The following is a 24,309-nucleotide window of genomic DNA, read 5'->3' as shown; positions in this document are numbered from 1 at the left end:
ATGGGGCATGCTTATTTAAGATGGTGAGGAAAGCACTTTTGAAGAATAACCAGGCTTCCTCTACTGACGGAATGAGGTCAATATCCTTCCAGGATACCCGGGCCAGGTCGATTAGAAAGGCTCGCTGAAGTGTTTTAGGGAGCGTTTGACAGTGATGAGGGGTGGTCGTTTGACCGCAGACCCATTGCGGACACAGGCAATGAGGCAGTGATCGCTGAGATCCTGGTTGAAGACAGCAAAGGTGTATTTAGAGTGCAGGTTGATCAGGATGATCAGGATGCCCATGTTTACGGATTTGGGGTTGTACCTGGTAGATTCATTGATAATTTGTGTGAGATTGAGGGCATCTAGTTTAGATTGTAGGACGGCCTGGGTGTTAAGCATGTCCCAGTTTAGGTCACCTAACAGTACGAGCTCTGAAGATAGATGGGGGGCAATCAATTCACATATGGTGTCCAGGGCACAGCTGGGGGCAGAGGGTGGTCTATAACAAGCGGCAACGGTGAGAGACTTGTTTCTGGAAAGGTGGATTTTTAAGTAGAAGCTCAAATTGTTTGGGCACAGACATGGATAGTATGACAGAACTCTGTAGGCTATCTCTGCAGTAGATTGCAACTCCGCCCCCTTTTGGCAGTTCTATCTTGTCGGAAAATGTTAAAGTTAGGATGGAAATTTCAGGATTTTTGGTGGCCTTCCTAAGCCAGGATTCAGACACGGCTAGGACATCCGGGATGGCAGAGTGTGCTCAAGCAGTGAATAAAACACTGACCTAGGAAATCATGGATACCCCCTAATAGCAATTATTTACAAAGATTATTATTATTATTATTCATTTTTTTACCTATGAAAACAGAAATTCTCCTCACCTCAATGTTTTTTCATGCTGATGTGAATTGACCAGGTGGATGAGTTATTTAAAAGAATTCACACATTTTAACCTTAAAATGAATTACAGAGCACCATTTAGATATAGAGTAATTAGCACTGTGACAACCAACCCCGATCTCCCCTAAGCCTTGTCCGAACCAGAATGGCCCATAGGGGCAGGAGCCTATCTCGTGTTTCTGTAGCGTGAGACGGCTTGGACACGATGCTAGTTGCTGCTACTAACTCTGTGCATAAGCGTTAGACCACTTTGTTTACGTTCTCAGACTACTGGCAACACACATCTACCTTGGGAGATCAGTTGTGTTTTGTTTCGCTGAGAGCAGGGAGATGATGATGATTGGAGGTCTGAAAGGAGTAAAAAACAAAATGTGTTCTAACCCAGAAGTAGGAAGACAGTTCTTGATTTTGTGAAAGTCAATCTTTACAAAGGCTTTGGTGTATGCTTAATTTAGCCTAATTCAAGTGAATCTTCAGAATATTGTTGTCCATTCTTGAACTTGTTACTCAAATTTGCACAATGTATATTATTTTGGGCTATTATTGGAGGAAAAGGGGACAATAATAAGCATTATGTCCTCCAGCTAAACACAAATATCACTCGTACCTTTAACATTGCACTTGTATGATCCCCTCTGTGTAGTCCTGAGACTTTGGACATTGGCTCGCACCTCACCACCCACACACAGCACCTGATCCCAGACCTGTTGGAGGATGTTGTGGATGGAGAACCTGGCTGTGTTCTCACCTGCTCCACTTATCCTGGACCAGCTGGGGAGCCTAGCCAACAGGAGGAGGAGAATCCTGGACCAGCTGGGGAGCCTAGCCAACAGGAGGAGGAGGATCCTGGACCAGCTGAGGAGCCTAACCAACAGGAGGAGGAGGATCCTGGACCAGCTGGGGAGCCTAGCCAACAGGAGGAGGAGGATCCTGGACCAGCTGAGGAGTCTAGCCAACAGGAGGTGGAGGATCCTGGACCAGCTGAGGAGCCTAACCAACAGGAGGAGGAGAATCCTGGACCAGCTATGGAACTTAGCCAACAGGAGGAGGAGAATCCTGGACCAGCTGGGGAGCTTAGCCAACAGGAGGAAGAGGATCTTGGACCAGCTGGGGAGCCTAACCAACAGGAGGAGAAGAATCCTGGACCAGCTGGGGAGCTTAGCCAACAGGAGGAGGAGGATCTTGGACCAGCTGGGGAGCCTAGCCAACATGAGGAGGAGAATCCTGGATGTCTCAGGGGAAGGTGGGTCTCTGTGGTGCTGTGGCCTGTCCTTCATACCTCCTGAGTTTTCCCCTCTCTGTCCCAGAGTCCCCGGGGGGGTTGAAGATGATGTCACTTAGTTACCCTCCCCATATGACCCCTGCTTCTGTTCACTTACTTTACATGCAGTTTATTAATGTATTAATGCTTCATTGTGATGTCCTTACTGAGAAGATCAAGGTGATCCACCTTATCCTGCCTGCTCAAGTCTCATTATGGTAAAAGTATTGATAGAATGCACTTCAGCTTGGATATTTCTTCCTGAGCAGGACAAGGTCACAACAGGAGGAAGACCCAGCTACCTCCTCCAGCATAAAGGAGGAAGAGGACGAAGAGAAGGAGAGGAGCACAACCCGTTTAGCCATCTGTGGACTCATGGACCACAGTAAAGAAGACTATTACCAGGTGTGTATAGAGCTCCCTCTCTCTTCCCCTACTCTCTTTCTCTCTCTCTTTCAATCTCCCCCCACACACTCGCTCTCTCTTTCAATCTCTCTCACTCTCCCTCTCTCTCTCTTGCTCTCTCTCTCACACATCTCTTTCCTCAATAACAATGCAAAAGGCATGGCAAGCGGTACCAGAGTGCCAAGTCTAGGACAAAAAGGCTTCTCAACAGTTTTTACCCCCAAGCCAGAAGACCCCTGAACAGGTAATCAAATGGTTACCTTGACTATTTGCATTGTGTGCCCCCCCCGAACCCCTCTTTTTATGCTGCTGCTACTCTCTGTTTATCATATATGCATAGTCACTTTAACTATACATTCATGTACATACTACCTCAATTGTGCCGACCAACCAGTGTCTGTATGTAGCCTCGCTACTGTATATAGCCTGTCTTTTTACTGTTGTTTTATTTATTTACTTACCTATTGTTCACCTAATACCATTTTTGCACTATTGGTTAGAGCCTGTAAGTAAGCATTTCACTGTAAGGCCTACCTACACCTGTTGTATTCGGCACACGTGACAAATGAACTTTGATTTGAAAACAAATGATTGGTAATTCACCCTCAGCTCAACACACTTTAAGTGTATACATGTATTTACCACTCTATATTATTCAGTGATAGACTAGATGTTAACATCGTCACACATCCAGAGCTATTTCTAAACCACAGTGTTATTATGACGTGCAACACGGCTCCCTATTAAGCAGTCTATAGAAAGAAATAACTAGCTAATGAGCAGAAGTGCACATTCGCTGAGATATGTTTGGTGAAATATGAATTTGTCAGAATAGGTAAATTGCAGCAATAATTTATGCCAATATTCTCAGAGTACATAATGGTATGGTGTGTTTCATTTAATGAGTCTGTGTGTACAGTCTATTGATAAAGACATTGTCCGTATTGGGTTTTAGGATCATGACCCCTCCAGCTCTGAGAGCGTCAGGTGTGTGGCAGTGAGCTGGCAGGCTCAGGACACCCAGAACCAAGACCAGCACAAAAACAGGTACAGTGGGGCAAAAAAGTATTTAGTCAGCCACCAATTGTGCAAGTTCTCCCACTTAAAAAGATGAGAGAGGCCTGTAATTTTCATCATAGGTACACTTCAACTATGACAGACAAAATGAGAAAAAAAAATCCTGAAAATCACATTGTAGGATTTTTAATGAATTTATTTGCAAATTATGGTGGAAAATAAGTATTTGGTCAATAACAAAAGTTTATCTCAATACTTTGTTATATACCCTTTGTTGGCAATGACAGAGGTCAAACGTTTTCTGTAAGTCTTCACAAGGTTTTCACACACTGTTGATGGTATTTTGGCCCATTCCTCCATGCAGATCTCCTCTAGAGCAGTGATGTTTTTGGGGCTGTTGCTGGGCAACACAGACTTTCAACTCCCTCCAAAGATTTTCTATGGGGTTGAGATCTAGAGACTGGCTAGGCCACTCCAGGACCTTGAAATGCTTCTTACGAAGCCACTCCTTCGTTGCCCGGGCGGTGTGTTTGGGATTATTGTCATGCTGAAAGACCCAGCCACGTTTCATCTTCAATGCCCTTGCTGATGGAAGGAGGTTTTCACTCAAAATCTCACGATACATGGCCCCTATTCATTCTTTCCTTTACACGGATCAGTCCCTGGCGGCGTAGTGTGTTACTGATGGTAGGATTTGCTACTTTGGTCCCAGCTCTCTGCAGGTCATTCACTAGGTCCCCCCGTGTGGTTCTGGGATTTTTGCTCACCGTTCTTGTGATCATTTTGACCCCACAGGGTGAGATCTTGCGTGGAGCCCCAGATCGAGGGAGATTATCAGTGGTCTTGTATGTCTTTCATTTCCTAATAATTGCTCCCACAGTTGATTTCTTCAAACCAAGCTGCTTACATATTGCAGATTCTGTCTTCCCAGCCTGGTGCAGGTCTACAATTTTGTTTCTGGTGTCCTTTGACAGCTCTTTGGTCTTGGCCATAGTGGAGTTTGGAGTGTGACTGTTTGAGGTTGTGGACAGGTGTCTTTTATACTGATAACAAGTTCAAACAGGTGCCATTAATACAGGTAACGAGTGGAGGACAGAGGAGCCTCTTAAAGAAGAAGTTACAGGTCTGTGAGAGCCAGAAATCTTGCTTGTTTGTAGGTGACCAAATACTTATTTTCCACCATAATTTGCAAATAAATTAATTAAAAATCCTACAATGTGATTTTCTGTTGTTTTTTTTCTCATTTTGTCTGTCATAGTTGAAGTGTACCTATGATGAAATTTACAGGCCTCTCTCATCTTTTTAAGTGGGAGAACTTGTACAATTGGTGGCTGACTAAATGCTTTTTTGCCCCACTGTACAAGGCTTTTAGGGAAGATACACTTTTATTTGTGTCAACAGATATATTACTTTCATGGTAATATCAATCACATGCAAGGGCTGAGGGAGTGGCCAATACAGTACAGGAAGTAGGAGTAAGTTATTTTGGTAATGATTTAGGGAATAAGGCACGTGTTCTCTTCACTGCTGGCTGCTAGCATTGGTTTACTGGCTGATTCCCAGGCATCACCAAGCCTATCCCAACAGTCCCATCAAATCAAGACAAGTCTTTCTAATGATTGACTATAATGACTCATATGGTATAATATAATTATCGCAACAGACAATCAACTTTCAATGCTGGTGTGCTATGGAAGAAGCCTTAACCCGAACCACTTTTTCACTTTCATGTTGAAAACAAACAGATGATTAAGAACCATTTGAGGAAGGTCAGCAGCAACAGAGCGGTGGTATCTCTGCTTGCTAGAGGAGAGGGGAAAACTGTACTGATCCATCTACTGCTCTTCTGACCCAACCCAAATGTAGCATCTTTAATTCGGATTGGAACAATTTTTCGGCTGAAAACCTCTGCCGTGATGTAGTCCTGAAAGACACAAGAACCTTTTAGATATTCCTACAGTAGCAACATGAGCATGTTTGCGGACCCTTGAATGATGTGGGTATCAGTTTTGTTGGGTGAGATGAGGGCAGTGGAAGGTACTGAATGGCAGGTACTGGCAGGTACTGATCTTGGCTCCTGAAGAGTCCACAAAAACCCATGATCTTTACACCTGGACTGTCGAAATCGACACAGAGCTCAAGAAGTTGTACACTCTTTTTCCAGATTTACATCCACTGACATGCATAAGGGAAACCTGTATGATGTCATTGTAGGTACAGCGAACGTAGGACCAAGATTCCAAATAATGCACCTAGCAACGAACTAGCCTGATTGTCATCATTACAGCGCCACAGAAAAGGGATAATGAAACAATTCTACAAGACAATCGTAAATAATGTATTCAGTTTCTGAAGCATTATCCCTCATTCTTAATATTTTCTTAGCCCACTTCACTAAATAGGTATTAACTGATGTTAAGAATATAAGGACATATAATAATGTATTTGACTTCTATAGCGCTTTTCATTACAAACAAAATCTCAAAGCGCTTCAAAAGCAATAACCAATAAAAACTCGTGACAAGGCTACAACAATTGTAGCTAGGTCAGACATAGTTGTGTAGAAACAGGAGTTCTAAATTTGGACTAGCCAGACAAATCTGTGGCAATGCCTTTTTCTCTGTATGTTGTTTTGAATTCAGCATTGGTGTCCTGCAGATCAGATTCTCTCCACTAGCTGAGCTCAGTGCTGCAGAAGTAGGTTAACAGAACACAGCACTGCCTACAGTCATGACTCGGATATGATTCCAGTCCAAATAACGACAGTCATATCTAGTCACGCGGAACATACACTTACCCAGTACCCCGTTCAGGGTCGCACAGCACTGCCTGTAATGTACTGCTGCTAAATGCAGCTAAATTCTTAATTGATTTAACTAATTGTTATTGTATGGAACTAGATTCTTCATTGATTTAACTTATGATAATTGTAGCCATCACCATTAATTGAAAAGCATTATATTTTTTATCACCCAGGGCTCTTAGGCTGCATTTGCAAAGGCAGCCCAATTCTGATCTTTTTTCCACTAATTCTTCTTTTGACCAATCACATCAGATATTTTCACAACAGATCTTTTTCAAAACTGAATAAAAAAATCCTAATTGGTTACCTGTGTAAACGCATCCTTCATCAAAACCGCTTATGATAGTCAGATATTATGATATCCCATTAAATATTATTTTAATATGCCCATTCTGACCTGTAACAAATGGAATCATATAACAGTTTTATTTATTTACTGTGATAGCTTTGCAGTTGATTTCTTTCAACGTAAAATGTTTAATTTTCAGCATGACCCGAATACAGTTGGCCGATGGAATAAACCTGTCTGACTCTGAAAAGGTAACTATATCCTCTGAAAGTCAAGATAGTATTTCATTTATGACATGAGACACTATATCAAGCTAGATCTTATAATTTATAATGAGAAGAGTGACAAATACAACGACAAAAACATGTTGATGTATGGGTAGTTTTGAACAGCTCAGAATATAATGGTTCACTTTAGTTCTCATATTAGATAATGAGTTAATTAAAGATATGTGTCTTTTTAATTCATACTACAGTATATCTTTTCTGAAGTGGAATACTTTTGCATTGGCTAAAGGCTAGTGTGTGTCCATACTGGTTAGTGTGTGTTAGCGTTTATGCGTGTGTATGTGTGTGAGTAACAGCCCCCTCCCTCTCATCTTTCTCCTCTCTGACGCACACGGCGAGCGGGAGGTTCTAGAACATCACCAAATCATGATGTCAAACGAAACTAAATGAACCACTCTTTCCCCCACCCTAGCCCATTTTTATGCATATAAAGACATTTTATCCTAGTACTGCTGCTCACACTGAGCTAACAACGTCAGCCTCTGCTCTCCAGTTAGAATGCTCAGCCTCACAACGTTACCACGGAGACGCCCCCCCACATCATATTCCCACACGCGTGGTTTTCCTGACGTTTCCCTGGCGCTATGAATAATCCATGTGGAGGAGAGCTGGAGCAGTAGAAGGATCACTGGGAAAGCAGGCAGACCGGGAAAACACATGTATGGATTCTACTGAATCAGGGAATAGAGGAGTGATAAGGAGAACACACAGTGATTCTACGCCCGAAGGGATCTCACCGTTCTGAGGAACCGGAGAACGCTGTCGCACACACAGGGATCTAACAACTGGGATCACATGTGGACCCAGGTCTGATGAAGCCAAGGAGAGAGCTGAACTGAGACGAGCCCCATTACGTGACCGCTAACGTCACGTCTTACACTTTGATAACTGAGGTGTGGGGCACACGGACACAACACAGGATCGCTTCCCCTCAGGACAAGCCCAGCGCCAGCATCAGGCCTTCTCCAACCACCTTCTCTAACCTCTCCACCCACCCCAGACAGAGAGTCAGCACCCTCCACCAGAACCCTCATTCTGAAGACATGTTCTGTTTCTGTTTCCAGAGCCCCTCCCTCAAGCAGCAAGCTCTGGAGGCTGAGCTGTGCCCCTCGCCACCCGGAACCCCTCAGGAGGACCTGGATCACCCCCCTTGTACCAAGGACCACCAGAACCTAACCCCATCTCTCCACTCCCTCCCAAAACAGGAACAGGACATCATCAATACCTCACTGATAGGTAGGAGAACAGCACCTTCTCTCTCTATATTTTTATAAACCCTCATCTCCTTGTGAGCATATTTGTTATTTTTGCAGTGTGTGATATCTTGTACACTATGATATATATATAGTGCTTGTTTCAGTGAATCAATCGCGTCTCTTCATCTGTCTTCGTTTGTCTTATGGTTAGTATCAGTCTTATGGTTAGTATTAGTCTTATGGATGATATCAGTTTTATGGTTAGTATCAGTCTTATGGATGATATCAGTCTTATGGTTAGTATCAGTCTTATGGATGATATCAGTGTTATGGTTAGTATCAGTCTTATGGTTAGTATCAGTCTTATCGATGATATCAGTCTTATGGTTAGTATCAGTCTTATGGTTAGTATCAGTCTTATGGATTATATCAGTTTTATGGTTAGTATCAGTCTTATGGATGATATCAGTCTTATGGTTAGCATCAGTCTTATGTTTAGTATCAGTCTTATGGATGATATCAGTCTTATGAATAGTATCAGTCTTATGGATGATATAGGTCTTATGGTTAGTATCAGTCTTATGGATGATATCAGTATTATGGTTAGTATCAGTCTTATGTTTAGTATCAGTCTTATGTTTAGTATCAGTCTTAAGGTTAGTATCAGTCTTATGGATAGTATCAGTCTTATGTTTAGTATCAGTCTTATGGTTAGTATCAGTCTTATGGATGATATCAGTCTTATGAATAGTATCAGTCTTATGAATCGTATCAGTCTTATGGATGATATCAGTCTTATGGTCTAATGGTTAGTATCAGTTTTATGGATGATATCAGTCTTATGGTTAGTATCAGTCTTATGGATGAAATCAGTCTTATGGTTAGTATCGGTCTTATGGATGATGTCAGTCTTATGGATGATATCAGTCTTATGGTTAGTATCAGTCTCATGGTTAGTATTGGTCTTATGGTTAGTATCAGTCTTATGGATGATATCAGTCTTATGGTTAGCATCAGTCTTATGTTTAGTATCAGTCTTATGGATGATATCAGTCTTATGAATAGTATCAGTCTTATGGATGATATAGGTCTTATGGTTAGTATCAGTCTTATGGATGATATCAGTCTTATGGTTAGTATCAGTCTTATGTTTAGTATCAGTCTTAAGGTTAGTATCAGTCTTATGGATGATATCAGTCTTATGGTTAGTATCAGTCTTATGTTTAGTATCAGTCTTATGGTTAGTATCAGTTTTATGGATGATATCAGTCTTATGAATAGTATCAGTCTTATGAATAGTATCAGTCTTATGGATGATATCAGTCTTATGGTCTAATGGTTAGTATCAGTTTTATGGATGATATCAGTCTTATGGTTAGTATCAGTCTTATGGATGATATCAGTCTTATGGTTAGTATCGGTCTTATGGATGATATCAGTCTTATGGATGATATCAGTCTTATGGTTAGTATCAGTCTCATGGTTAGTATTGGTCTTATGGTTAGTATCAGTCTTATGGATGATATCAGTCTTATGGTTAGTATCAGTCTTATGGATGATATCAGTGTTATGGTTAATATCAGTCTTATGGTTAGTATCAGTCTTATTGTTAGTAAGAGTCTTATGGTTAGTATTGGTCTTATGGTTAGTATCAGTCTTATGGATGATATCAGTCTTATGGTTAGTATCAGTCTTATGGATGATATCAGTGTTATGGTTAATATCAGTCTTATGGTTAGTATCAGTCTTATTGTTAGTAAGAGTCTTATGGTTAGTATTGGTCTTATGGTTAGTATCAGTCTTATGGATGATATCAGTCTTATGGTTAGTATCAGTCTTATGGATGATATCAGTGTTATGGTTAGTATCAGTCTTATGGTTAGTATCAGTCTTATGGATGAAATCAGTGTTATGGTTAGTATCAGTCTTATGGATGATATCAGTCTTAGGGTTAGTATCATTCTTATGGATGATATCAGTCTTATGGTTAGTATCAGTCTTATGGTTAGTATCAGTCTTATGGATGATATCAGTCTTATGGTTAGTATCAGTCTTATGTTTAGTATCAGTCTTAAGGTTAGTATCAGTCTTATGGTTAGTAACAGTCTTATGGATGATATCAGTCTTATGGTTAGCATCATTTTTATGCATGATATCAGTCTTATGGTTAGTATCAGTCTTATGGATGATATCAGTCTTATGGTTAGTATCAGTCTTATGGATGATATAGGTCTTATGGTTAGTATCATTCTTATGGATGATATCAGTCTTATGGTTAGTATCAGTCTTATGGTTAGTATCAGTCTTATGGATGATATCAGTCTTATGGTTAGTATCAGTCTTATGGATGATATCAGTCTTATGGTTAGTATCAGTCTTATGGTTAGTATCAGTCTTATGGATGATATCAGTCTTATGGTTAGTATCAGTCTTATGGTTAGTATCAGTCTTATGGATGATATCAGTCTTATGGTTAGTATCATTTTTATGGATGATATCAGTCTTATGGTTAGTATCAGTCTTATGGTTAGTATCAGTCTTATGGATGATATCAGTCTTATGAATAGTATCAGTCTTATGGATGATATCAGTGTTATGGTTAGTATCAGTCTTATGGATGATATCAGTCTTATGGTTGGTATCAGTCTTATGGTTGGTATTAGTCTTATGGATGATATCAGTCTTATGGTTAGTATCAGTCTTATGGTAAGTATCAGTCTTATGGATGATATCAATCTTATGGTTAGTATCAGTCTTATGGATGATATCAGTCCTGTGGTTAGTATCAGTCTCATGGTTAGTATCAGTCTTATGGATGATATCAGTCTTATGGATGATATCAGTCTTATGGTTAGTATCAGTCTTATGAATGATATCAGTCTTATGGTTAGTATCAGTCTTATGGATGATATCAGTCTTATGGTTAGTGTCAGTCTTATGGATGATATCAGTCTTATGGTTAGTATCAGTCTCATGGTTAGTATTGGTCTTATGGATGATATCAGTGTTATGGTTGGTATCAGTCTTATGGATGATATCAGTCTTATGGTTAGTATCAGTCTTATGGTTAGTATAGTATCAGTCTTATGGATGATATAAGCTCTCTCAGTATTCGCTTTGGGTGGGTGTGTCTCATGCTTGCTAGTTGAGTCACGATGCACCAGGATACAGTTGGAGCATTGGCCCATATTCACAAAGAGTGAAGGAGTGCTCGTCTATGATCAGTTTTGTTTTTTAAATCAAGATGAATAGGGGGGGTGGCTGATCCTAGATCAGCACTCCTACTCTGAGACGCTTTGTGTGTACGGGCGGATATATTTTGAATATATTCTGGATATGAAGTAATATACACTGAGTATACCAAACATTAGGAACACCTTACTAATATAGAGTTGCAGCCCCCCTCTGCCCTCAGAACAACCTCAATTCATCAGGCCATGGACTCTACAAGGTGTCGAAAGCGTTACACAGGAATGCTGGACCATGTTATTTATATTTTTTATTTATTTATTTACTTTTACACCTTTTTTCCCCCCAATTTCATGGTATCCAATTGTTAGTAGTTATTGTCTTGTCTCATTTCTGCAACTCTGATACGGACTCGGAAGAGGCGAAGGTCGAGAGCCATGCATCCTCCGAAACACAACCCAACCAAGCCGCACTGCTTCTTAACACAGCGCGCATCCAACCCGGAAGCCAGCCGCACCAATGTGTCAGAGGAAACACCGTACACCTAGCGACCTGGTCAGCGTGCACTGTGCCTGGCCCGCCACAGGAGTCGCTAGTGCGCGATGAGACAAGGATATCCCTGCCTGCCAAACCCTCCCTAACACGGACGATGCTAGGCCAATTGTGCGGCGCCCCATTGGCCTCCCGGTCGTGGCCGGCTGCGACAGAGCCTGGGCTCAAACCCAGAGTCTCTGGTGGCACAGCTAGACCACTGCGCCACCCGGGAGGCACTTGCTGGACCATGTAGACTCCAATGCTTCCCACAGTTGTGTCAAGTTGGCTGGATGTCCTTTGGGTGGTGGACTATTCTTGATATACACAGAAAACTGTTGAGCGTGAAAAACCCAACAGCGTTGCAGTTCTTGACATGCTCAAACCGGTGCGCCTGGCACCTACTACCATGCCCCGTTCAAAGGCACTTAAATATTTTGTCTTGCCCATTCACCCTCTGAATGGCACACATACACTATCCATGTTTCAATTGTCTTAAGGCTTAAGAATCCTTCCCTAACCTGTCTCCTCCCCTTCTACACTGATTGAAATGGATTTAACAAGTGACATCAATAAGGGATCATATCTTTCACCTCGATTCACCTGGTCAGTCTATGTCATGGAAAGAGCAATTCCTAATGTTTTGTACACTCAGTGTATAATATAAAATATGCCATTTAGCAGACACTTTTATCCAATGTGACTTACAGTCATGCGTGTATACATTTTACATATGGGTATTCCCAGGAATCAAAACCACTACCCTTGTGTTGTGAACACCATGCTCTACCAACTGAGCTACAAAGGACAAAAGTGAAGGACTGAAGTGAAGTCAGTTGTTTTTGACATAGACTGACCAGGTGAGTCCAGGTGAAAACTATGATCCCTTATTGATGTAAATTGTTAAATCCACTTCAATCAATGTAGATGAGGGGGAGGAGACAGGTTCAAGAAGGATTTTTAAGCCTTGAGACATGGATTATGTATGTCTGCCATCCAGAGGGTGAATAGGACAGGTGCACAATTACATTGCTAGCTTTTCTATCATTTCAAACCTGTTGGTCTTCATTTAATTTATGTACTTTGACCACTGTTGTCTCTTTCTCTCCTCCCTCTGCTCTCTGTCAGAAGCTAGTCCGGTCCAGAGGCCCTCCGTGTCTCTCTCTGAGGGCAGTAGCAGTGAGTGTCTGATGACCCCTAGTCCCAGTCCTCTCCTTCAGCGTCTTGCAGTGGGTGACTGTCCCGTACCGTCCCCCCGCAGCCACAACCTCAGCTTGGGCCATCGCTTCAACACGGACCCTGAAACGGCCCCCTCCCCACCCTGCTCACAACACATCAGGATGTATGAGACTGTGTCCAAGTGTTGTGTGTTTGTGTTCAGTTTTTGTGTTTGTGTGTGTGTGGTGGTGCTGGACATGTTTGTACGGTATGTAATGGATAATGGTAATTTACCATTCTAGCTCTCCCTCCCTCCTCAGGGCTCACTACACAGTGAGGACTGAACCAGCAGAGGGCGCTAACAAGGCCCCATCGGTCACGACGCTCAACAGACACATCCAGAACGTGAGGAAGAGGATCAGACGCTTCGAGGAGCACTTTGAGCAAGAGAGACAGTACAAGGTGAGACAGTGAAACCGTGAAACATTATTTACAACCCCATTATAGCCCAACCTTTTAGTTTCTGAATGAATCCATGGTTTGACTGATGATGGTTTTAGTGAAGACTGTCTCATAAAGACAAAGGAATGTATTTTCTTCTGCTGAGTGAGAGAATCAAAGCCACAGACAGTCATATCTCCTCTCCCTCTATGCCAGGCCAGTTTAGACTGTTCAAATCACGCTCTCTTTCTATCTCTCTGTCTGTCTCAGCTGTCTGGGGCTGAGAAGCAGACTTAACTTCAGTTTCCTTTCCTAAAGCGCAAAGTCAGCCCAATACCAGCTGCACAGAGCCTTTGGAAGATGAAATCCAGCATTTTTTGCGAAAATGTTGTAGATTTTCAAAAAGTTCAGCTACAAAGGTGCAGAATTATGGGGAATTACTCTCCTTTTATGCATATTTCACCAAGAAATGTCATACACATCAAATCAAATATTATCCGGATAAAAAAAACATTAAAAAAAAGAAGCATATTGTTTGCGGAGACAGTGAACACAATTACACACATTTCTCTTCCGATGAAAACAATGCGTTATATTCTGTGAACACTTAACATTGCTTTTTTCCCCCACTGATGACATTTAAAGTTTTGTGAAAGGTGTTCTAAGATATGCCAATCAGGTACTAAGGCAAGACAATTATCAGACGTTCTGTAAATGTATTCAAGAATTTGATTATTGCTGTTCTGCTATAGATACGTTTCAACGCAGATCCAAAAATTGCTTGTACACAAATGAGAAAAACTGTAGACCGATTCAAGGACAAGACTTCACCTACTGGACGTTTACAACCATTACACTTCTGTCTTTTCCAGGGCTGTACTTCTTCATCCAGTATAGCGCATATATATGTGGCTCCACCTAGTGTTTATGGACTGATAATAACGATAGGATATAGTTTGCCAGATACAGTATGATGAACATACTTTTTTCTATGTGTAATATATTCATGAGGTGTGTGTTGTTTTTCTGTGACAGCCAGCACACAATGATAGGACTGCCCATCCTGAGGTGTCTAGACTGATGCGGGACCTCACCAAGTCTCGAAAGCAGCTCAAAGGTGAGTCCTTGACGAGGTGCAATCAGATGTGTTTAGAAACCCCTGTGTGAATAGATGCTGAATGTAACACCAAGACACACCACTTGGTGGCTGTAGAATGTTGTTTATATATGTTATGTCATTTTGATGTTTTTTTCTTTGTGGAGGAAGGACATGTATTCTGAATCTATATTGATATTTGTATGGCTGTTGTATATTATCAAATGGAAACCTGTGTAGAGCTGAAGCTGAAACAGTGTGCAGAGGGGCTCAGAGAGCAGCACAAAGTGGGAAACACAGGGACATGCAGGTCCACAAGTGAACCCAAGGGACCGATGGAACACTACCACAACAGTAACAACAAACCCTCACTGGAGGAGACCATTGATAGCCTGATGAAGAGACTGATGGAGAAACGAGAGGAGGAGGAACTACCTGATAACATCAAGGTAAAACCCCACATAGTGGTAATACGATGGAAATGTGCGTATAGGCTGTGAGGGAAGGTTGTTGGCCACATGAGTTCCTGTATGTTGTTACAATTACACCACGAGCGTTAGGCATGAAACATATACGCCCATCCTTCTTCTTACCGGAGAGATGTTTATTTATGTCGGAGCGACGCAAAAAGAATCCCGGTGGCTGTACCGACTCCAACAGCATATCCCGAGTCATGTTTCCGTGAAACAGAGTATGTTACAATCCCTGATGTCTCTCTGGAAAGCAACCCTTGCCTTAATTTCGTCTACCTTGTTATCTCTGCATTGTAACATACTGGACATTAGCTAGTAATATACTTGGAAGCTGTGGGTGGTGTGCACGCCACCCACCGGAGGGTGTTATTCTGTCAGTGTAATTGTGGTGTTGTGTATTAGTTTGGTTCTGGCCTGGTGTCTGACTGTATTACCACTGCTGTGTTCTTGCAGGAGATGACTCCAGCTCAGATGGCTGTGGAGAAGGTCACCCTGCAGAAGTGTCTGCTCTACTTTGAGAGCCTGTATGGGCGACCGGTAAGACTGCCCAGTGTTCCTTGTAAATGTCCTATTTTGTGTAGCTTCTCAATTACATTTTTTTTTAACCATGTATGTGTGTGTTTTCAGAGCACCAGACAGGAGAAGACTCTGATGAAGCCTCTCTATGATCGCTACCGCCAGGTCAAACAGCAGCTCCTGTGTTCACCCACCACCATCCCTGTCATCACCACCATAGTGAGTCTCTCTCTCTCACTCACACACACACACACACACACACACACACAGTAACTACAGTCTCTCAGCCTCTGTGCTCTGTTTCCCTATAGGAGGAAGAGGAGGGTTCTGATGAAGAGTGTGTGAAGGACAGCACCTGGCTACCTCATACAGCGCTGCGTTGTGTGTCTTCAGATGAGTCACTGCGTCTGCCGCATAGTGAAGTGGCCAATATGCCCCTGGTGTCACCTCTGGAGGAGATCAAAGGTCTACAGCCGCCCAGTGTCACCACGGCAACACTGCACGAGGCATCAAGGTATTCTCTCCCAGGTGTAACTTCTCTCGCCAGTGCATAGGAGTTGATTTGGGATTGGGAAAGTGGTGTTGAGGCCTTGCTGTATGTATTCAGTCCTCTCCCTGACCACTTCTACTGTACTGTAGGTCAGAGTTACTGGAGCAGCTGAGGGTGACGCAAGCTGAGAAGAAGAGACTTCGTTCAGCTCTCCGAGTCTTTGAGGACCACTTCTACACACAGACCGGCCGGTAAGACTCGTTACACTTCACTGTTTGCTTTTCCTTTAATAAACTGGAACATTTGGTTTTCATAGTTCAACAACGCCTTGTGAAAAATAAAATAAAACATCCACCAGAAGAATTCAGCAGAATCACAACAGCGTGATGCACATTTACTGACGTTAATACGACACAAATAAGTACTTGGAAGAGAGACGGAGAGATAGAGACAACTGCTCTGAACTATACACATATTTTGTACATGTAGCAGTTTTTGAAAGTAAAATAAAATGTTCCGATTACAATACTTACTGTACAAAGTTATCTGAATAAGGCAACACAGGGACTATACCAGTAATGAAAGCTGCAGCTTATCTGAAATGTTAAGTTAGTATTTTTCTCTTCCTCGTCTTTAAAGGGCTGCCCAGAAAGAGGACCATGGGCCCATGGCAGAGGAGTACTGCGAGTACAAGAACTTAAAAGCTAAACTCCGTTTGCTAGAAGTCCTGCTCAGTAAACGGGCTACTCCGAAGACTGTTTGAGCCTCCTTCACAGTGGGACTTTTATTTTGAAACAGTTTTTTTTGGCTCACTTTATTGGATTATTTTCTTTTCAGAACAAATTTCAAAGTGAGATACCGGTACTTCTGGTCATGTTTCATGCGATGCTTATATGGTGATGCACTTTAAATGACTTTGATGTTGACTGACTCTCACTTTGGTTAAGAGTGATGGCAAGATGATGCAAGAATTGCTGGGCCACATCCAGCTATTTTTAGTCCCTTAACAAGTCCTTTGTTATTCATGACAAATTATACTTTTTTCTGCAACTGATGTAGCGAGTGTAACACTTTCATTTTAAGGAAAAAAGAGAACAAATATATATCACGGTTGATGTTAGAAATGTTATTTTATGCTATTCTAAGCTATTTTATGGCACTTTATTGTTACTTGCATTTTGTTCTTGCCAAACTAATGTCGATATAACAGGTACGTAACGTGGTCTACTACGTTCAAATGCTGCTCTTTGAAAAGTGCAATCTTGGCAAGGGGGATATGTCATCCGAATACACAATCCGACAATCCTGTAGAATGTTTGTGCATGTCAATCCGTTTTTAGTCCCACATTGTACTATGATATGTAATAGTTCATAGTTGATATGATGAATTGTGGCAATTCAAGTTAAACATTACCTTGGAAAAAAAATAACTTGTGAATGTTGGCATAGTGCAAGTTACTCAAATCTGTGTTGTTTTCTCCTTTTTGTGTTTTTCATCCAAAAACGCAATTCTTTACTAGGATCAGAGCTCTTGACATTGTGCACTTCTGGTTTATATGTGTATATATCAGTAAAAAATAAATATTTTTTCACATTACTTTACTAAACACAGTTTATGGTTTCCTTATAACTAGAATAAATCAAACGTAACATTGCAGAAGGGTAGCTATGGTAGAGTGAGACGCCACCGCCACATAACATTGCAGAAGGGTAGCTATGGTAGAGGAACTGACAGACTCAGTTTTCAAAGTCATGCTGTACATACTGCATCATGCTCTTAATGGTTACCAAGTAGTTCAACTTGATCTCCGAGTTAATATGCTTTTAGTGGCTGTTGCATTAGTATTGTTATTCTACAGCAAGTTGTCCTTTTGTGTTACCTTTGGCATAAAGATGATGACACTGCAGCCCTAAATTAGTACCAGTCTCTGCCGATAGAGGGAGGAGTAACTTAGATCTGTCGGATCTGAACCATTCTAACGCCTTCCAGGAGAGATGGGAAAACAGGAACACAACCATCTGTCTACCTGGACTGAAGTGAACAACAGAACATTTGAAGAGGTCAACGGGAGAAGGAGACGTTTGAAAAACAACAGAAGAGAAAATCAATGAGAAAAGCTGTGTGAATACATGCACGGAACAATGTTTGGTTAGAACATTTAAAGGGATCAGTCAGTGTTAGCTAGCGGTTTGGATGATGCTGACCAAGGCTTGTTAGGATCAGTTTTGGCTAGCGGTTTGGATGATGCTGACCAAGGCTTGTTAGGATCCCACACTTCAGCTGTAGATCTTTCAGTTGGGGCTCCTCCCTCTTTTGCATGGTTTCTCTTCTGATGGGGAAGGCGGGAGGGATGAACAGAATGCCACACTTTTGGGAGGGTGGTTCCTATGAGGTTGAAAAGGAAAATGGATGATGTGTGTGTGCGTGTGTGTGTGTGTGTATATGGACTGGGAATTCTAGCACCCTACCCTGTTGTTAAATTTCTTTCACAGTCTGGGTCCCTCTCCTGCAATGTTCTTCTTTTGGGAGGGTGGTCCTTTGAGGATATAGGTTGGGGTTGCGTGTGTGTACGTCTGTGTAGCACAGGTGCAGTCCAGTCTCCCACTAGCGTCCCACGCTGATGTTGCAGGTCTTGCAGCTGGGGTCCTTCTTGGCGTTGACGGTAGACAGGCTCATGAGCTGGTGCCCGCTGATCTCTGCCACCGTGCCCAGCACCAGGTCCACGGGCTCTGTGTAGATCACCTCCAGGATCACATCCTGGGCGTGCCGGAAAACCAGTGCCCCGTCGCCCGCCTCCTCGTCCACCGTGCAAGTCAGGAAGTGGTTGTTGGTGATGTCGAGTGCTTGCAGCTTTGCCTTACAGAAGTCATCGCCGGGCGAGCCCTGTGGGGCCAGCACTAGGATGACGTAGTGGTAGGCCGTGTACATGCAGTAGAAGTCCCCGAAGTAGAGGTTAGTCTTGGGGTTGAACAGGGTCTCAGCCTGGATCTCAAAGCGTGTGCGGCCGTAGGGGGAGTCCTGGGGGGGCTTGCCTGTGTTGAACTCTGTGTTGCAGCTGAAGTAGAGGCCCTTCAGCTTCCCGCTGATAGGTGAGCCATGACTTCCACTGTTGTCCTTCACAGCTGGCAGCATGTGGTTCCCATGCACCTCCCTGGAGAGGAGACATGGACAACTTTCTGAGTAATCACTATACTATAGGTTATTACAATAAATGTATCATCGATACAACCAGGGATTTGGGTAGCAGCTGAATCCTACTGAAAGCTTGTCAATGTGTCTCTTGACAACGCAAACAACCTATTCAGAAAGGATGCATTTCAGAAACAATGAGTAGAAAGACTGATCTAATCAATTTCATCTAGTTAATCTACTATAAAAATGATTTGCTCCTCAGTTTTCTCACTGGCAAACAGACCTTTCTTTCCCCCTAGACAGAACTCAGACTAAAAAAACTGACAGATAGATTGTATTCGGCAAGAAATGAATAGCAGAAACTTGAAAGCACCTTGTGAGGTTTAAATTGGCAGTCAGATATCCTATGATGCAAATCTGAGCTCCAAAGGCTGCAATTATTGGCGTAATTACATTGGTAACACTTTAAAGGTTGCCATTAGAACCATAATTGTCTCTTTGTCATGGTAACTATCTAATTATTAAGGTCCCATTCAGGTCATCATAGGAAAGGCCTCATTTTACTGTCCTTGGGTGTATTCTCCACGAGATGAAACCGTTTCTGTGTAGTTTTTCACCATTCTACACCACAGAGAAATGAAAATAAGAGAAGATAAAACTAAAGAACAGAAAGTGCTCTTATCCCCCAAGAAGAAAAAAATATACATAATCGGTTAACACATCAGCAAACAACTAAAAATACACCAGACTTCTCTCCTCTCTGTCTCTCTCCTCTCTCACACTCTGTTCCTCTCTCTTTCCCACTTTTCCATCTTGCTTTCCAGTCAGGTGCTTGATACACACTCAGCTTCCTCTTTCATCAGAATATACTTTAAAAGGCTTTGTATCCAGCAATTAAAGCTGCTACGTTTTAAGACTTTGGTCCAACGCATGCAGTCATTGGGGAGGTCATTTGTTCCAGCAAACATATGCACAAATGGGAACCAAAACAATTCTGCCTAGCAAGCTGCTGTTATATAAAATAGTAATTCAGAGGTTTCCTGACCATGGTACACTTCTAGTTCCAAATGCAGAAAATCCTATTAGGGATGAAATATCCGGAATGGCTGTTTTACCCAAATATAATCTGCTAACCCAGATACTTAACTTTTTTGTATGATGCAATGTAAGCAGAGTTTTTTTATGGATTGGAGGCAGTTTTTTGCAATAATACCTTTCTGTTGAGCTTAGACTAACTCCCCCAATACAGAACTAGACCTACACATGCACAGCCTATACTATCTGAGTATATATTTTTTTAAAGCATTAAGCCATACCATCTGGACCACTGCCTTTGAGCTTTGAGAAAAGTCTATGACGATTTCAGTTGCAAGGGAAGGAGGTACAGCAAAGGGTCTTGTATTCCCCGTATACCGTTTTTACATACTGAATCATAACGTCAGAATAAAACTGTGCTGGCTGTTAGGGCAGCTGTGCAGACGTTCGTACGTACCTGGCCTGGTCAAAGTACTCTTTGTTTTGATTCCTGTAGAACACAGAGAAGCGCAGCATCCTGCCTGCGATGACCTCAGCCTTTTCCAGCAGCTGGGTTAGATGCACCGTGGAATAATCTGGAAACAGGGGTTAGGATTAGCCATTAATGAGAGAATACAGCATGTAGGCCTATATCAAATAAAGATAGGTTTTAGGGATAGGCCATAAAATAAATGCTTTGTTTCCCCTGTCCCTCTTCTGCCCCCTGCCTTACCGGCGGTGGTGAAGTCGATGATCTCGCTCCACTCTGACACGGCGTAGTCTCCGTCACTCTGTTTGGAGGCAGTCTGGACGGCCACGGTGTACTCCGTACGCGGGCTGAGGAACCAGTGACCCCTCACCGTCATGGGCAGAGGCACTGCCTTCGCCACCAGTTTGGTGGGGACATCCTGGACAGGGACACCGGCAGACAGAGCTTAAACTCAACATACACAAAGTTTACAACTCTACACACAAAACACAAACTCTGAATAAACACATTATTCACCGTTCAGCTGCAAAAGCAACATATCAGTAGTGGCCTCCTCACTATTGATACAGTATATTTTAATGCCACGCACAGACCAAAACACTAAATCAGCATAAATACAATGCTTAGTGTTAGGCCCAGTGCAGTCAAAAACATGAATTTTCTGTTTTATATATATTTCCACACTATTAGGTTGGAATAATACTGTGAAAATTATGATATTACCCTTTTACTGTAAGAGCTGTTTAAAAAGACCACCTAAAATGTCTGCCTGTTTTTGTGAGATAAAGTTTTGGCCTGTCTGGTGACATCACCAGGTGGTAAATTAGTTAATAGACGAATAAGAAAGAGTTCCAAACCTCTCTGCCAATAACAGCTAGTTTTCCCCTCCTCAGTCAGACCACGCCCAGACAGTCCCAGAACAATTCTTGCTTGAGAAATTGCTCTTTGCTATGAAGCTATTTTTGTTTATTTTTGACCATTTTAATTGAAAACAATCACAATAAGGTACTTCATTGTTACTGAGAAATGATTTGATATTGAGAAAAAAAACGGCTGAATTTGACCTTTAAGCTGCATGAACGACATGTATAGACTCCTGTGGCGTTCCCCTTCCCCCATCTCCTCAATATTGATTTAATGTATGCCATGGAGCCTAGTACTTCCTGTCTCTATGCATTAGCAGGACATAGATTGGGCCCGCCCTGCAATATTACACCAGCCTTGTGTAGCGACAACAGCAGTACATTAATGCACAACATTAGCCCTGTGTGCTGTAATGAAAATAAATGCATTCTATCTATGTATATTCATACAGAGAATGGGAAGAAAACCACTTCCTTTAGGGGGGGGGGGGGGGGGGGGCTTTTATGTTCACTCCAGCCAGAATGTGAATGGGAGACTGATGAAATAGATCTGCAAAAATGTTACATTAGATGCATTAGATTAAAGGCTGAAACAGCAGCCATATTTGTGCAATTAGTCTCTGCTAGCGCTGTGTGATATCATTCATGCTCAGGGCTTAATCTGTTAGAATACAAAAGGTTCCCTAGTGTTAGAGTGTGGGAGTGTCAGTTCTGCTTCTGAGCTCTGGTAAAAGGTTATCTACCCTTAGTTTACATTTCGATTTGAGTAATTTAGCAGATGCTCTTATCCAGAGCGACTTAGTACATTCATCTTAAAATAGCAAGTACATTTCCCCACTTTAAAGGAGCTATCAGCAAAGTCAGAGATAACAAGCTGGAAAAAAGTCAAGTGTGATTGTTAGTTAAGCAAAAAAATTGTGTGGGGGGGGGGTGATGAATTATTTAAGATATACTCATTACGCCTGTTACACTACTTGTTTGGGGTATAAAGGTTACGATGTGGCTACATACTGGTTTGTGTTATGGCTCAAACTAAACAACTGGCCTTATCATGTAGAAATTATTTTATAGACAACTTCAGGCTCTAGGGAGTTTTTTCTAGCCTCTGTGCTTCTGCATTGCTTGCTCTTTGGGGGTTTAGGCTGGGTATCTTAATAACTTTGTGCCCACTGCTGATGTGAAAAGGGCTTTCTTTATAAAATACATTTGATTGTATTATAAACTGCGTGTTCTTCCTTTGAAATAGCCTAGTTGTTGTTGTGTGCGTGTTAATAGTTTACCTTGTGTTTGAACTTGTTGGAGTTCTTGTTCTCTTTCTTGTTGAGGTCGATGAAGTAGTGAGTGATACGCTCCTTGACTCGGGGCTCCATGTCCCAGCAAATCTTGAAGGAGTCACATGTGATGTTGCTGATCTTGATGTTCTGAGGGACAGGAAGATCCTCCATCTCCACGATGCCGCTGTCCTGTGATTTATTGCCTGTGGCACAGGGACAAAGGGATTGGTTGGGCTTTAATGCTTAAGGAGATGAGAAATGTCTCAATGATATTTTACAATTTAGAGAACTACTGACATTTTTTTTTATTTGAGACACCTAATACATAAGAGGGGGCCTACAAACCCCTACAGGGAACACTTCCACCACTCAGCTGCCTCTGTGCTCTGTGGAGCATTTACCAAAGAGTGGGAGCTCCACCATGTATCTGTTGTCATGGCAACACTGCAATCCCCTCAGATTACAAGCACATACGGTATTAAATATTTCAAACGCTGATGATTATAGTGACTCAACCCAACACAGATGGATCTCTTAATAAAGCCTCGCTTTTCTCTTTCATGGAGGACATTTCTCTTTTGTCACACACAAAGAAAATGAAAGTAGATAGAAGATTGCTCTGATAAGCCTTTTGTTCAGGGTTTGTCAGACCATTTTCCTCTGTATCTAGTCCAATACTCCCTATTTTGAACAGGTGTGTGTAGCAAGGACAAATTCACCATTTCCTCACTAAATGCATGTTTAGACACCTTTTAGTGCTACAGAATGTCTGCATGTTAATGAAAATGTCATAACACATACACAAAGACGCACAGGAATACAAATAGCCCTATACACCAAAAGTGAATAAGAGCTTTGTAACATGGCCATGAGAATCCACTACACACTAAAACACCTACTCAAGGCATGGCAACCATTTGTTTTCTGTGCAAGCTCTGAATACAGGAACTAAATACAGGAGCAAGAATGTGGAATTCTGGGGTAATGCATCAATTATCAATGGGAAAAGCAGCAGACCATGGAACGCCTATCTCAGACCATGAGTTTTGAGGCAAAGTGATAATTGAGTAACTCCACAAATTGGTTCATATGGAGTTTTTAAAAACATATAAACCATATCATTCATACAGAGGTTATTAAACTAGGCATACAAAAATGGGTTTCTGTCAAGGGGCATTTTTCAAAACAGATCTTTTGCTCTGTGCTAAACAAACTTCTATAACCGCTAGGATATCTGCAAACACTGAACACTGGTTTGAGAAAATTAAGTGTTGGCCAACAGCAAAGCACAGAGTAAAACCCAACCAGATTTTGGATGGCTGTTTAGCACCCATCCCACACAGCCCAAGCCACTGTGCCAGAATGCTGATTTAGCTATTCAGCTGTTTACACTAATCCCACCTCATTAACCTACAAATAGAGGAATTACACGGACACTGGCATGGTACTACGACTGTGATAACGGTTGTCTCCCATAGCTATTTTAAGATGAATGCAC

General features: G+C 42.0%; 3 protein-coding genes across 6 annotated transcripts in view; 2 read left to right on the top strand and 1 right to left on the bottom strand.

Moving 5' to 3' along the window:
- Positions 1-5,840, top strand: part of LOC139408585 (uncharacterized) — a 41,060-nt gene extending 35,220 nt beyond the window's left edge. The window contains exons 8-11 of the mRNA XM_071152690.1: positions 1,529-2,128; positions 2,416-2,551; positions 3,507-3,598; positions 5,783-5,840. Coding sequence (XP_071008791.1) covers positions 1,529-2,128; positions 2,416-2,551; positions 3,507-3,598; positions 5,783-5,840 — 886 coding nt within the window. The remainder of the gene's footprint in view (positions 1-1,528; positions 2,129-2,415; positions 2,552-3,506; positions 3,599-5,782) is intronic.
- LOC139412332 (protein FAM13C-like) lies at positions 1,880-17,634 on the top strand. 2 transcript variants are annotated; one of them, XM_071159166.1, is made up of 13 exons: positions 1,880-2,128; positions 2,416-2,551; positions 6,860-6,911; positions 8,012-8,183; positions 12,992-13,205; positions 13,342-13,483; positions 14,498-14,579; positions 14,799-15,007; positions 15,485-15,568; positions 15,659-15,766; positions 15,859-16,061; positions 16,187-16,288; positions 16,677-16,800. In XM_071159166.1, the coding sequence occupies exons 3-13, from the start codon at positions 6,861-6,863 to the stop codon at positions 16,798-16,800; spliced, it is 1,491 nt and encodes a 496-aa protein (XP_071015267.1). In that variant the 5' UTR covers positions 1,880-2,128; positions 2,416-2,551; position 6,860. The 2 variants fall into 2 exon arrangements, with proteins under 2 accessions (XP_071015267.1, XP_071015269.1); XM_071159168.1 differs by lacking the exons at positions 1,880-2,128; positions 2,416-2,551; positions 6,860-6,911 and having other exon boundaries at positions 7,402-8,183; positions 16,677-17,634.
- Positions 16,310-24,309, bottom strand: part of LOC139412348 (phytanoyl-CoA hydroxylase-interacting protein-like) — a 20,891-nt gene continuing 12,891 nt past the window's right edge. Inside the window, exons 2-6 of one of the 3 annotated variants that reach the window (XR_011634681.1) lie at positions 22,818-23,014; positions 20,918-21,092; positions 20,663-20,780; positions 18,507-19,189; positions 16,310-18,423 (exon numbers count right to left, since the gene is read on the bottom strand). Coding sequence is in view for 2 of the 3 variants with exons in the window: in XM_071159174.1 (XP_071015275.1) it covers positions 18,643-19,189; positions 20,663-20,780; positions 20,918-21,092; positions 22,818-23,014 (1,037 nt within the window). In the remaining variant the exon portion in view is untranslated. Of the gene's footprint in view, positions 19,190-20,662; positions 20,781-20,917; positions 21,093-22,817; positions 23,015-24,309 lie in introns of all 3 variants that reach the window. The other 2 variants (XM_071159174.1, XM_071159176.1) reach the window with 2 other exon arrangements.

The sequence above is a fragment of the Oncorhynchus clarkii genome, chromosome 1 (assembly GCF_045791955.1).
Source record: "Oncorhynchus clarkii lewisi isolate Uvic-CL-2024 chromosome 1, UVic_Ocla_1.0, whole genome shotgun sequence".
Taxonomy (NCBI): domain Eukaryota; kingdom Metazoa; phylum Chordata; class Actinopteri; order Salmoniformes; family Salmonidae; genus Oncorhynchus; species Oncorhynchus clarkii.
Note: the sequence above shows the minus strand (reverse complement) of the source record. Positions and strands in the feature narration are given on the sequence as shown.